This window comes from Doryrhamphus excisus, linkage group LG17 (assembly GCF_037039965.1).
Source record: "Doryrhamphus excisus strain RoL-2023G ecotype Guam linkage group LG17, RoL_Dexc_Guam_v1.1, whole genome shotgun sequence".
NCBI lineage: Eukaryota > Metazoa > Chordata > Actinopteri > Syngnathiformes > Syngnathidae > Doryrhamphus > Doryrhamphus excisus.
The window spans coordinates 17,441,316-17,456,363 of NC_136373.1; the positions used below are offsets into that span (position 1 = coordinate 17,441,316).

The 15,048-nt window shown below is 45.5% G+C and overlaps 1 protein-coding gene and 2 long non-coding RNA genes across 4 annotated transcripts in view; 1 reads left to right on the plus strand and 2 right to left on the minus strand.

Annotated features, from left to right (window-relative positions):
* Nucleotides 1–6,001: 6,001 nt before the first annotated feature.
* On the minus strand, nt 6,002–8,354 carry LOC144902014 (uncharacterized). Its single transcript, XR_013630242.1, has 3 exons — nt 8,181–8,354; nt 6,476–6,587; nt 6,002–6,347 (listed from the first exon to the last, which is right to left on the minus strand). It is a non-coding gene; the product is annotated as an uncharacterized LOC144902014 (long non-coding RNA).
* chrnb2 (cholinergic receptor, nicotinic, beta 2) overlaps nt 6,006–15,048 on the plus strand; it is a 28,411-nt gene continuing 19,368 nt past the window's right edge. Inside the window, exon 1 of the mRNA XM_058083968.2 lies at nt 6,006–6,303. Within this exon, the coding sequence (XP_057939951.2) occupies nt 6,234–6,303 (70 nt within the window). The 5' untranslated portion in view covers nt 6,006–6,233. The remainder of the gene's footprint in view (nt 6,304–15,048) is intronic.
* Nucleotides 14,774–15,048, minus strand: part of LOC144902013 (uncharacterized) — a 36,066-nt gene continuing 35,791 nt past the window's right edge. For both annotated transcript variants that reach the window (XR_013630240.1, XR_013630241.1), the window contains one exon: nt 14,774–14,804. This is a non-coding gene — a long non-coding RNA (uncharacterized LOC144902013). The remainder of the gene's footprint in view (nt 14,805–15,048) is intronic.

A 15,048-nucleotide genomic window follows, 5' to 3' on the forward strand; every position in this document is an offset into this window, starting at 1 on the left:
GAAAAGGTATTCAACGCTCCTGAACCACGTGACACACCAAACCACAGAAGAAGAAGAAGCTCTGAGGTCTGCGCGCTAACTATTCGACCGCCGTGCCGCCCTGTACGATATATATATACCCATATTTTTCCACAATAGTGAACCACACTTCCTTATATGGGCGTACCAAAAAACGGGTACAAGCTGTTAGCTGTAAAAACTGAGTGGGACCAATCACAGTGCAGTGGGCATGTCTGGAGGCGGGCCTTGGGTGGAATGAATTAAAACGGACTGTTTTGGAAATCTGAGGAAATACAGCTGGAATAGGTGCAGGTTCTGGAAGATCTAGAAAGCTTGATCTGTGCGGGTTATCGTGGAAAAGGTATTCTAACTACACTCCAAGGCCCTGTCCACGCCGGAACGCTCCTGAACTACGTGACACACCAAACCACAGAAGAAGAACAAACGCAAGTCTGCCGTCTTCTCTTTTCCGAGGCTCGTCGAGACTCACCAGACGTGGAATGACTTCTGCGACAGTCACGAAATATTAAGTTGGTTGTCATCAAAGCTCACTTCTGGTTACGTGATGGCAACGCGGTGGCGGTGGGTCGGTGATGCCAAGCCGATGTTTTCAGATTTTTGCAACTTTGGAAGCCGTTTTTAGAAAATACCGAATCATGGTACCCACAACGCCATTTCCGTGTGGATTAGACGATGGACGCCCAAGAAAAACAAACTAAGGTAACTCCACTAGGGGCAGAAATTTGGGGGCACACTTTGAAACCGACTTGCAAATAACCATTTCCTGATAACTACTTGAACAATAAATGGCAACTTCAGAGTTTCCAGTGTATTGCATGCAGTATTTGGATCATGTATTGGAGAGTACATGTACTACAAAAGCCAGTACGGAACAAGGGAATCGCACACAAGGATCTCCATCCGCCATACTGTAACTTTTACAATCTCCTTAACACAGAGGTGCTGACACGTCGGAGCGCCATGCCAAACAATTAGGCCGGGGCTTTGTAAGATCAATACAACTGATTGGAGTATACTCATTCGTCCATCTGCAGCTGTCGCTCAAAGCCATCGATCCGCCCTGAAAATGAGGCTCATTTGCCAGCCAATCTGTTGGTCAGGAGACAGAGCTTTAGCGGTGATTAGATGCCTCCGAAGAAGGACACGGCGCGGAACGGGGAGCCGGGCAAAGCTCTCACAATCTTACGAGTCAGCACAATTGCCTTAAAAATGCTGAGCTGTGCGGATAAATGTGAGACTATGATGTGAATATTAGGGCTTTTGGTGATGAAAAAAAAGCGCTGTCCTTAAATCGGGGGTGTCCAAGGTGCGGCCCGGGAGCCATTTTTGATCGACTGATCGCCCCTCTTGGCACATTGTCAAAATAAAACAAAGCTAATTTGATGTTTTGTTTAGATAGCTTACATTCATTTGGTTTTAGCAGCGATGTGCACTCAGGGCCAGCAAAGCCTACTCTGCTGGCCTGAAACACTATCAGAAGCACTGACCTACATTTACAACTTAAATCTTTGCAGTTGTTCCATGAAATTTGTATGAATTCCAATTTCAATTTTTTTTGTCCAATCAAATTTCAGTTCCTATGTGTTGCCATGTCAGTGTAATCTGCCCAGGGCCTTCAGAATCAGGAGTGCTGGCCCATGTCACACACTACAGTATCAGTAATGCCCGTAGTGACATCGCATTTTTTCCATCCTCTGATTGGTTGATGTGTGAAAGCCTATAACCAAAGCACTTAAAGTTACCAGTGCGCTTGAATGCAACATCACATCAACTGCGCAGTGTTTAATTGACCCTGTTCCTGTATGTTATTTATTCTTTATGTTTTTGTTATTAGATATAAATAATATATATATATAATTTGATGTAAATAATAAATAAATATATAAATAAATATAAATAAATATAAATAAATATAAATAAATATAAATAAATATAAATAATCTGATAATATGAAATAAAATAATTTGATAATATAAAATAAAATAATTTGATGTAGTGTAGATGTGTGTTATTGATGATTTGTACAATTGTGATTTATTAGCATTATGAGGTGGATTAGGTTGTTTATGCCCCCCCATGCATTCTTCCATTTTTCTGTAAAACTTTGGACACCCCTGCCTTCAGTGACTGTTATTACGGTTGTAAGCACATATCGGATAAATAAAGGTTTTTCATAGATGAGCCGGCAGCAGGAAAGAAAAAAAAAGCAGTAAAAGCGTTGACCTGTGTGTGTAATCAATTACAGCGACACACGCACAGGCAACCTAAATAGTAATGTGTCACCATAAACACGTTCGCACAAATACACAAATACACACATGCGCCAACACATGCGCCAACACGCGTCAGACTAGCAAGCGCTGGTTTGCATGAGTGTCTCAGCTACGCATGTGCATCCATGTGTGCACGCCGTCCTCTTACGTGTGTGTGCAGAAAAAAAAATATTTTTGTTCTTGTTCAGGGATTACCAGGTTGCCATGGCGATTAGTGAGAGTGAGGTAGGGCCATCTCTTCAGGGAGGGAGTAGAGAGAGAGAGAGAGAGAGAGAGACTGGGTTGTATAAACGCAGCTAGCAAATAAAGCCTGACTTTAGTAGCGGCGGCGATGCGCTGGACAACAACGTGGCGTGCGAGGAATTAAGTCTTGTGGCACACGCAAACGTTCCCGGCGCCCCTCCGATATGGAGGTCAAAGACCGCGGATGCATGTCAGATGTCGGCTCGCTTGCTTTCAGGTTGACGAGTCACGAGCGCTAATCTCGGACGCCCGTTGAAAACGGCAATGTTACACAACAGCAGACACCATCGAGCATCACCTCTCCGCGCCCATCTGTGTGATGTGCTCTGGTCAGTTTTCCTCATTAAAAACCCACAAAGTAGGTCACGGCAAACATGAGGCCTCAACCCTTGGGACTCAGACGTGGGATGTTTGCAGGCCTCAACGAGCAGCGAGCGGGCTCACATTATGTTTGTTGCTAATATCAGTCGCATTCATAAATCCCTGCTTCGGATGCAGCCTGGTGGAGCGTGTGGTCAGGTGGTTCTGGGATCTCATCTCGGTCCAACCTGTTTTATGGATGTTCTTCTGGTGTTTGCATGGATCTACTCGGCCCTCCTCATAAACGCAAGGTAGATTCATTCAGTAGTAGGACCCGTTTAAGCCCTCATCCCATAATTAGCCCTCATTTACCGACTGATGACGCAGCATCAGGAGCAACTGGGGGTTCCGTATCTTGCCCAAAGATACTTTGACACGATCAGGGGAGGGCGGAGGATTGAACCAGCAACCTTCAGGTTGGGATACGGCCAACGGTCCTACGCCAGAGCTTTAACTGGAAGTGAGAGTCCCTGTCCTGTTGCCCTCCCAGCCTTGTTCATTTGCAACAGAGCGACACCTCGTGAGTCATACAGTCACTTTGTAGGGGGGAGGCGGGGCCGCTAGCATGCACACACAGTGCAGCAAAGGATCCTCGGCAATGCAAGGTAATGTCGAAGAACTCAAAAGGATAAAAACAACGACTGCAACACAACAAATTTGTCCACCTCAAACATATTTAACCGGATCTGGTTTTCCCATCCGGGGTCGAGTGGTTAGCGCGCAGACCTCACAGCTAGGAGGACCAGGGTTCAATTCCACCCTCGGCCATCTCTGTGTGGAGTTTGCATGTTCTCCCCCGTGCATGCGTGGGTTTTCTCCGGGTACTCCGGTTTCCTCCCACATTCCAAAAACATGCTAGGTTAATTAGCGACTCCAAATTGTCCATAGGTATGAATGTGAGTGTGAATGGTTGTTTGTCTATATGTGCCCTGTGATTGGCTGGCCACCAGTCCAGGGTGTACCCAAGACAGCTGGGATAGGCTCCAGCACCCCTCGTGAGGAAAAGCGGTAGAAAATGAATGAATGAATGAAAATGTAACCTTTTAGTCATACGTAAGAACAACAATGGCAGACCAAATATTCTGAAGGAGCAAAACTTTTGAGAAGTCCGTGTACAGCTGGTGAAGATGACTGCAGATCTATGGAGTGCGACGTGCGATGCTGACGTGAACAGCCTGCAAGGTCGGATGTTTACGTTGCGCTATGATGAGCTAAAGCGAGCCACCACCAGCACGCAGACGGCGAGTGACAGCGAGGCAGGAAAGGGACAGAGCCAAGGCGAGGGAGAGAGAGAGAGAGAGAGAGAGAGGGAACTGGAGGTGGTGTTGGGGGAAGACAAGCACTTGTGGGGGTCCCAGCTTTTAAATAATTCAGAGAGAGACTCACAGCAGCACTCAGTGCAGAGGAGGAGCACTGTCAGGTCAGCTCACTCAGCTGCACGGGAGAGGAAGAGAGGGAAGGAAGTGTGGATAAAGATAGCACGAGAGACCAAGACATTACCAAGAAAGCGTTGCACACTTGCATCGCCCGCCGTGTGTGTGTGTGTGTGTGTGTGTGTGCGTGACTCGCGTGCGTGTGTGTGTGTGTTGTCTGCGGCTGTGTGCTTGTGCGTGACGGAACCAAACAAAGTCAAGGAGAAACAGGTCGCCACCTCCCGCAGCTTTCCGATTTCTCTTAGTCACCACGGCAACCACCTCCTCCCCACTTTACTTTGTTGACTTCTTTTGGGTGCCTCCATCTTTCTGTCCGTGAGTCACCATGCTTACTTATGACTCCCCTTTCCTGCCTTTCCAGCGCCTGTACCCCCACCATCAAGTACCTTGCTAGTTGCTTCTCTATGCTAACATACACACAGGAAACGCAACAATCTGGCGAAGAAGGTCGTAGCGTCATGTTGTCTGTTGAGATACAACCTGTACCGTCTCTAATGTAACACAATGAAGGCTACGTGTCGCTATTCTAACCTCCTTGATCAATACCGATACTGCCCTCCATGAAGCTCCTGGCAACACCGGCATCACACCCGAACCCATTTTTCACCTCATTGACCGAAACGTTGCAGCTACTCCTGTTTTCAACGTTTCTTTTTTTATTTCCAATATTTGGGAATCTGTTTTGTCTGCATTGTTGTACAATTTTTTTTTTTACATTTCAACCACTCCCCCCCCCCCAAAAAAAAAGTCATAGATGTGCATTCATTCATTCATTTTCTACCGTTTATCATCACAAGGATCGCAGGGTATGCTGGAGCCTATCCCAGAGGCGGGGTACACCCTGGACTGGTGGCCAGCCAATCACAGGGAACATAAAGACAAACAACCATTCACACTCACATTCATACCTATGGACAATTTTGGAGTCGCCAAAGGGGTCCGTTTATGTTGACAAGTGTCGCGGCAGCGATAACTTCATCGTAGTCACTTCATCACTGTGACTTCCTGTTCAGTGCAAAATAATAAAATAACACCAAAACATGGCCGTATTAACCTGGATTTCACACAATCCTTTCGTAGCTTATTCCTCTTATTACAAAAGAGTGGCCGCTTAAGTTGACGTCGACATACATGGTCAGCCGCTCCTGGGACCCAAAAAGAATGTGGGAGGAAAAACCAGAGTACCCACACATGCACGGGGAGAACATGCAAACTCCACACATGTCCGAGGGTGGAATCAAACTCGGGTCTCCTAGCTGTGTGGCCTGCAACCTTAACCACTCATCCGCCATGCAGCAAGTTTGTTTATGATTGTTGTGCGGTAGAGCTGTATTGCACCATACATATTCTAATATATTAATATACTGTCTTAATATTGTGACGTAGCTGCATGAGTTAACCGCCATAACCGCCTGTCAATCAAAAGTAAGAACGCTTTCTGAAGGGGTTGTCTGTTCCCACCGTGCAGGTGTACCTATTGTTGTGAACCGCCATCACATTTATCAAGGTCGTTATAAAGTCACGACACGTGTGAATATTTCAACAGATAACATGTGACTTTGCGTGGGGGGGGGTGGAGGGGGAGGGGCGGCAACGGGGAAGCGGGGTGGGGACAAATCCTCCCCCTTCCGCCACTCCTCCGCAGACTTGACTATCCCTCCCTCGCTCCCTCGCTCGCTCGCTCCCTTCCCCACTCTTCGCTGGAGCGCGGCCCGGCTCGGAGCTCACCTGGACCCTTTTCGCGAGACATCCCCACTCGTGGACGCGCAGCGGAGCGACGGAGGTCCATGACGTCACGGTGCCAGGTAGACGCTAAAGGGAGGTTCGGGTCGTGAGGAAGACGAGCAGGAAGGAGGAGGAGGAGGAGGAGGAGGAGGAGGAGGAATCCGCGGTCCTGGTAGTGATGAGGATGGTGATGATGGAGGAGGGCTGGCTGCTGATGCTGCTGCTGGCGCTGCTCGCCATTGCGGGAGGTGAGTAACTCCATCCTTCAAATCCATGTCTGTGTGCGTAGTCCCTGTGAAACGTAAGGGGGGGGGGGGGGCAGTCACCATTTTTCCTGGCATAAAATAACAGTGCAAGTGGATTCCACGCTCATACAGCACACTACCACTTAAAAAAAAAACAATCCCATAATTCACTCACTGGTTCCGTGGCTGTCATCTTCCATGCCTTTCTTTGTGCTCGTATCCCAGCATTTGGCAGCTGAGGATGTGAGGAATTATGGGATGTCTGCGTACATGTGAAGTTATTCTACCTGGAAATGAATAGATAGATAGTGTCATCGCCGGCCCACTCACTCGGCCATTCTCCATCCCTCATTAACACGGAGGTCTCGGATGGAGTGGGCAGGTTAATAAGAGGCAGGTTGAGCTCAACAACTTCCTGCCATCAAGGACGAATGACGCGTCACGCGGCGGTGGCTATCATCATAGCGGCGGATGGATTCATCATTCATGGTTTAATGCACACTTGGAGTATTACCGGCTATGTCCTATACAGTACTGCAGTATTCATACGGTAACCCCTCTATGGTTTACCGTTGGAACAGGGGGGGGGGAAAGGCATCACGTTACAAGTAAGTGAAGGCATCACCCTAATTGGCTCTCAGAGGAATTGGATTTACGCCCATTAGGCAACGAATCACGATAGCGCACTCTGTCCTGGGACACACCTCTTCATCAATGACTCAAATAAACCAATCAATTAGGGGTGGGGCTAGAACCCCCGAGTGCCCCTCTTGAGACTTAATTCAGTTGGACTCTGTCAACGTTGGCCTTTCAAAATAAAGGGAAAACTTCCTGAAAAATAAGAGGAAAAGAGGGGTGACTATTGCCGTGCGACCGTTTTATTTCACTGTTGTGTCTCTTTTATTTTGAAGGCCTAACTTTATCGGTTACAGGATGTGGAATAAAAAAAATAAAGTAAGCCCTTTACAAACCGGAGTCGCAAAACCGCAACAAGTAACATTCCTGGGATGTGGTGGATTACCTGAGAATACCTGGATCAATGAATATATTCACAGGCATAATGACGGTGCAGGTAGCTGTGGCGTTCAAGTCCCGCTGGAAATGACGACGATGATGGCATGTACAGGGTTAAAGTAGAGTACAGTAGTCCGCCAGTGTGCTCCATAAACCATAGGGGTCTCTAGCGAGTAGGGGTATCACGATACAAACACTACTCGATACAGTATTGGGTCCATGAGAACGAGACAAGAAGATATTTTTCAAATGTTTTAAAGGGGACCTGTGATGCTTTTTTTTAACTTTTTGGACCTATAAATGTTGTGTTCTGGTGTTAAACCATGCCAAAGATTCAGATAATTAAGTTTACGCATTTGGAAGTGAGCCCCGAAAGAAGTTTGGCACGGCTCAATGCACTCTGTTTCAAAAGGCGTGGTAAAACTGGTCCTTTGTGATGTCACAGAGGGGCGGATTTCCTTATATGGTTCAGGCGGGCCGTGGGTGGAATGAACTAAAGCAGACTGTTTTGTCAGGAAGCACAAATGAAAGGAAATACTTTGTTTGGCTAGTAAGTGTAGAGCACTTCCAATCCAATATCGTCACTTTCATCAATCTGGTGACTCGGGTCAAAACAGCTGTGGCTGCAGGCAACCTCTTGATGGAGTTTTCAACTTCTTTGCTTTGATAAACATGAATGGTTAGCATCCAGAAGCTTCATTTACCTCTGCGTGCGCTTTACTGCTCAGCTGTTGGCGTAAACCTCACGCATCTCATATATGGAATAAGCACACTTTCTCATGCACTCCAAATCATTTTTAAAGTCACATTTCAACATCATCACATCTCGTCTAGGAAGTAGCAATGTAATCCAGATATATGCTAACCTGGCTAACTCGCTGTATACACTTTCCAAGACTCTCTGAGTGTTCTCAACTCCTGTTTCCAAGCCAGTGTCGTACTGAGCAGTTCAATGAAGTAGCGGCGCCCCCGCTGGTAGCAACCAAGTCATCTAAAACAGAGATTGTGTATAGTTAAGAGACACTCTCCCAAATATCATAACCGTTGCTGGACACGCCACATTTTCCCCCCGCTGACTGTCAGTGTCCCAATACTTTTGTCCATACAGTTCATCTAGCACGCACACACACACCAATATGGCTCCCGACATGAAGCATGACTTAAAGCGGCACCACTAATGAGTCATTCCTCCTTCAGGCTTTCAATGTGATTAGCATTACCATCCGCCGACACGCCAAACATGGACCAACACATGTTTGGAGGAATACTCGCCGCGAGCGTGTGGCCTTACATTCAATCACTGTCCGAGCGCCTTCTTTCGATGCGACACGCGCTGACAGACGAGCTCGGACATAACAATCCCGCTCGCGTTCGCTCATCGTCATGACGATGATGGCGGCCACGCTCGCGACGTCCCATTGAGCTGAGGCGAGGGGACGTTTGAGTTTAACGCCTGGCTGCGCGGCCGCATCTCATCACACTAAATACATGTGATGAAGTGAGACACGGGGAAGGATTAAGTCTTTAAATTAACCCACCCCCAAAGCCCCCCACACACACAGCCCCTCCTTACGTAAGACCTTTACTAAAAGGTAAACGCACATACGGCGTCTCAATGGCGGCCATGCAAGGACGCTGAAGGACACTGTAGCACCTGATTTTGCACGCTGTCATCAGAAGCCCCCGCCTGTGCTCCCCCACCCCACCCCACCCCGCCGGGCCACATGCATAATAAAGACATCAGCGATTGCGGTGTTGACCTGATGCAAGGGTTACTGCAGTGGAACCTCACTTCTAGAACCCGCTTAGGTCGGCCATGCTTATTCAGTCCACCGTATTCCTCTTATTACGAGAGAGTGGCCGCTTAAGTTGACGTCAACGTACATGGTCAGCTGCTTCTGTGACCCGAAGGGGTCCGTTTATGTCGACAAGAGTCGTGGCAGTCATAACTTCATCGTAGTCACTTCATTACTGTGACTTCCTGTTCAGTGCAAAATAATAAAATAACACCAAAACATGGCCGTATTAACCTGGATTTCACCAAAGTAACTAACAGTCTTTTCGTAGCTTTTTCATGCTTATTCAGTCCACCGTATTCCTCTTATTAAGAAAGAGTGGCCGCTTAAGTTGACGTCAACGTACATGGTCAGACGCTTCTGGGACCCGAAGGGGTCCGTTTATGTCGACAAGTGTTGTGGCAGCAATAACTTCATCGTAGTCACTTCATTACTGTGACTTCCTGTTCAGTGCAAAATAATAAAATAACACCAAAACATGGCCGTATTAACCTGGATTTCACCAAAGCAACTAACAGTCTTTTCGTAGCTTTTTCATGCTTATTCAGTCCACCGTATTCCTCTTATTAAGAAAGAGTGGCCGCTTAAGTTGACGTCAACGTACATGGTCAGACGCTTCTGGGACCCGAAGGGGTCCGTTTATGTCGACAAGTGTTGTGGCAGCAATAACTTCATCGTAGTCACTTCATTACTGTGACTTCCTGTTCAGTGCAAAATAATAAAATAACACCAAAACATGGCCGTATTAACCTGGATTTCACCAAAGCAACTAACAATCTTTTCGTAGCTTTTTCATGCTTATTCAGTCCACCGTATTCCTCTTATTAAGAAAGAGTGGCCGCTTAAGTTGACGTCAACGTACATGGTCAGACGCTTCTGGGACCCAAAGGGGTCCGTTTATGTCGACAATGTCATCACAGTGACTTCCTGTTCAGTGCAAAATAATAAAATAACACCAAAACATGGCCGTATTAACCTGGATTTCACCAAAGCAACTAACAATCTTTTTGTAGTTTTTTATCCACCAGGAGAAAGCTTAATTGTTATTGAAGTGAAAATTAAACCCTGCTAAAAAAGAGCAAAAAACATCCTAGGAAATCGAAATAATAAATGTGCAAGCAAGCAATGGCTAGTCGTTGTCCATAAACGGGTACCACTGTAATATGTCTGTGATATACTTGGTGAAAATACCACAAAGATTGAATGCTCAGAGCAGCTGGTTTTGGGGGCTGGGCAGCCATAGGACATGATGGTGTCCTCTAGGGCTGGGAGGTGATGTTTGTGCATCCAATAGAACAACGCTGCAGTTCTGCTGTGGAGGAGACTCTTGCGCCACAGTAGGGTCGAAATCTGACCTGTTGGAAGAGGAAAAAATAACTTTGTTGGTTAGGTAATTTCACAATTGATGGTTGGGCAGGCTCTCCAGAACAACAACAATACAAGTACGTATGTACGTATGTACACAACAGGGGTGTATACCTCCTTTGGAGAAAAGCTAGCTCGTGAAGAATAAGCAAAAGAAATTACAATTACACCGCCATTTGGTGATGGATGGCAAGGGAAGTTCCCGAAGCTGGCCATCGGTTCCTGACAGTTGGGTACCCCTGCCTTCTTCTTCATCTTCACCATCTGGAGCAACATTCGCAACTCCTCCACCAAATAGCCGCAGTGAGACGCGGTGGATCCTCCACCCCTTCCTTCAAGGACACCTGTTGATTGTTGACTCTATCTGGGGCCATCATCTCCATGGCAACTGCTGTCATCGCAATGACATGTTGCGGAGTCGGGCGCCAAGATTGTGCGCAAGAAGCTGGGACTTCTCCAGGCCTACACACACATACATACATCCGAGGACACGCATATATGTTATACATTCCCACCCCATCCCATCCCAGGCCTTCACTACCTCACCCCCCCACCCCGGTGCAGCGGACAGATGAGGTCCATGACCCGCACCAAAATATGGCTGCAGTTGCTATGGCTGGCTGTCAGGGTTTGGGCTGGAACACATCCACCCCCCATGCACCCTAGCTTGGTGCCAGTCTTCCAGTTCTTATGTTGTAAAGTGTGCTTATGTTCATTCTTACAATTTTTGCAACGCTTTCTTATGTACGCTAATGAAATGGGAAGGTGTGTCCAAACTTTTAACTGGTACTTCAATTGACCTCAATGGGAAAATTGTCTTTTGAACATGCATCACCAAATGGATTGGTGATGGAATTTTTTTTTTTTAAAGACACAGTGACGCCTTCCACCGTGTGTCTGAGTGCACCAACAAATTATTTCCCCGTCAGTGCCACAAGTTCTGCTCAGTCAGTCAGGCTGTCATCAGCGCTCTGATGCACCGCTGATCTCTGCAGCATCTCGGCAACATCTCAGCAACCCCCCCCCAACCCCACCTCGTCCTCCTCCTCTCTTTCTGTCTGTCTCACTACGTCTGCATTGAGTTTCTGTCTCCATCCCTTTGAAGCGACTACCGACGCTTTGCAGCTACAGGATCCCATCAACACGTATAGCGCCGTATGTGTGGAGATATAGAAAACGCACGATAGAGGACGTGTTTGTGTGTGTGATTTGTTCAGGCTGGTGCGTGACAGCGTGTGAATGAATGTGTGGCTGTGGTAACCCCCCCCCCCCCCGGAGATTAGACGCGCACAGCGAGGGGAGAGCAGAGGTTTAATAGAAACTTAAGCAGGCCAGAAGTAGTACAGGCGAGATAAAGACTTTTTCATTTTGACCACGTGAGTGCTAATTAGGAGCGAAGCTGCTGTTTTTTTTTTTTTTGTTGTTGTCATGAAATATGCTTACAGGCGCCACATGAACGTTGACCTCGGCGTTGAACCCGTCATTAGTGAGAAAATGGAGCAAGTAATGGTTATAATGATGCACTTTAAATGGAAACATAATGGCTGCACTTCAGGAGGCATGTGCTGTGTGCGTCTGATTTTTCTTCGTTTTCATTTTAAATTTTGATTACCTTTTAGATTTAGATTGGAATTCATGCATCCGCACTAATAGACACTGCGCTCCAATTAGTTGCCAGGTGCATCCACTTTCCTATGACCGAGGCATGTATAGCCTGAGACGTCTTGATGTGGCATCTGTAAAGCTTCAGGTTGAAAACTGATGTTCACTAAAATGTACAGAAGCTACTAAAATGTGGACTGGGAGGGGAAAATCATCTCTTAAAATATACAGTTGTCCCTCGTCACATCAGGGTTGAAGGTTTTTCACACATTTAGTGTGAAGTGATTTATGCCATGTATTCCATTGTAATCTGATGCATGATCAAATACAATTAAACCACTGCCATGAATGAATAAACCATTGTTTCATTGCTGAATATAATATCGTTAGAAAAACTAAATATGGACATTGATGCAGATTTTTTGCCCAAATTAACTTTGACTGAGCCAATTAGCTAAAAATGTCATCCAGTACTTCTCTACAAGAGAAGAGAAATATGATCTCAGGGAAGAACTAAATTTGAGGTACATTATTTAAAAAAAAAAATACAAAAAAAAACAAACTGTATTATGGAAAGCAGGAAGTGAACAAATGTAACAGTTAGTGATTGTAAAAGTACCAGATGGAGGGGTAGGATTTAATAAGCTTTGCTTCTTCCTACTCCTTTTGGACATGTGGAACTGGGAACTGATTATGGGATGCATTCAATTGTAATCTGATGCATGTTCAAATGAAATTAAACCATTACCATTATTACCATTACCAGATTTTTCAAGGCACAAGGAATATTGTTTTCTTGGGCTATATAGACATGGTATATACCAAACGAAAGATTAGTTTAATCTTTCATCAGAAGACAAAAAAAATGTTAGTTTCTACCTTTTTCCGTTGTTTTGTAATAGGCACTAGCAAAAAAGTCACTTTTCAACCAAAAGGGGGGTGTGGAAAAATAAATCCCTCTGGAGTATAAGTCGCAGGACCGAGCCAAACCATAAAAAAGTACTGAAAATATGGAAACTATATTTCACTATATATATATGTCATTAGATGCTCATATCACCTCATACTTCGGTACATTATTTAAAAAAAAACAACAAAAAAACCCTTAAACTGTATTATGGAAAGCAGGAAGTGAACAAATGTAACAGTTACTGATTGTAAAAGTACCAGATGAAGGGGTAGGATTTAATAAGCTTTGCTTCTTCCTACTCCTTTTGGACATGTGGAACTGGGAACTGATTATGGGATGCACTCAAGTGTAATCTGATGCATGTTCAAATGAAATTAAACCATTACCATTACCATATTTCACCAAATAAAAGTATAGTCATTTATAATAAAATAGTAGGGATCCTACAAAACACGGCCGATACACAGCTGCAGTTTGTTGACGCCAGAGACGATAACTCGTCTTCCTCCAGTTAGTAAACAGTGGTCGGGTTTTGTGTGATATTGCGGCTGCGCGCACGATCAATATTGATATCTCCGCTGTGAGCCAACTGGCTGCTGCCAGTAGTTCAGTGGCTCTCGCCATTATTGATTTATGAATATTTGAGCAAATAATGATCCCGGCTGCAGCCAAAAAGCCTCTTTAGGGGAGTACATAACGGGGATCTTTCTATAACCGGCCTCATAAGGGGATCATCGCTATTGTGGTCTAATTCTACTTAGCTCTCCCGTTTGCTATGGCTTCTTCCAAATTTGGCTTTAGGATGCACGTGGACCTTGCAGTAAAAATGTGAGGCGATTGAACCCGCTCATGTGAGCGTGTGTGTGTGTGTGTGTGAGTTCTCTCGCTCCGAGGTCTAATGGGAAGTCCTGCTGAAATATTCATAGTGTCACATTAAGTTTGCAATATTTGCACTGGAAAACAACCGGGATCAGACCGAAGCTCCCAGCCACACTACAACCACTCAGCTGGGCCTTTAGCGTGACATGGCCATGCACAGACTGTCTGTCTTTGTCTTCAGCGGGAGAGAGAAGTGCTGAGGATGGCCATTGTTGCTGCTCTGGATAAGTGTTCTTCTTCAGGTTCTCTTGTGTCATTAACATGCAATGGATATACGAACCTTGGTTAGTGTCCGTCCCGGTTAGTGTGTTTTCTGGTAAAAAATGACGCCATGATTTTGCCTCAGGTTGCGTACATTGTCCGGTTAGCGTACAATAATTATTAATACACTGCATGAGTTCAACTGTGTTCTTATTATTATAAATATATGTATATATTTTTTTTATCACAGACGTCCTTGTTAGCATAATGCCTGTCAATGATTTTATCAGCTGTTCAATCTAAAAACACTCGGGAAGCCCAGAAAATACATTCAAAACATGTGAACTCAACATAAATGACATCCTGTTATTTGTCATTCTGTAAATAAAATAAAGTAAGTGAATTTCCATCAAGTAGGATCCTATATTCATAAAGTGAATGTTTGAGCACACAAAACGTGTTTGTGACTTTCTAAATACTCTTTTTACCATTACTAGAGCCCCGTAGACATGAAACAACACCCCTATAGTCACCTTTACATTGGTATTATTTTTTGTTTACATGAAAAATGCTCACATGGTGCAGTAGGTAGCTTACTTTGGTGCGTCGTATGTGTCGACGTGTTGCTTGGATTGGTTTTTTTGTACCGGCTAGATTTTCCGGTGGGCCGGGTTAAGATGCTTGTCCGCAGTTTGGCCACCACCAGTCAAACTTGGCGTTATCATCATGCTGAAGCCCTGCATCGGAAATAAGACAAGTCGGCACACAGTTAGTCCGAGCATCAAAGCCCGCGATGAGAGCTGAGATGGGAATGTGTTCTGCTTCATCATTGTTTAAGTGGACTGCTTCCTGTTTCCTGTCTCACAGTGTTATTGCTTTGAGCTTCTGGGAGTATTGCGCATTAGTCATATGGCTCTGCAATGCTTATTTCCCCCATGAATATGTGCACACAACAAGACTCATATAGGCACCCACGCACCA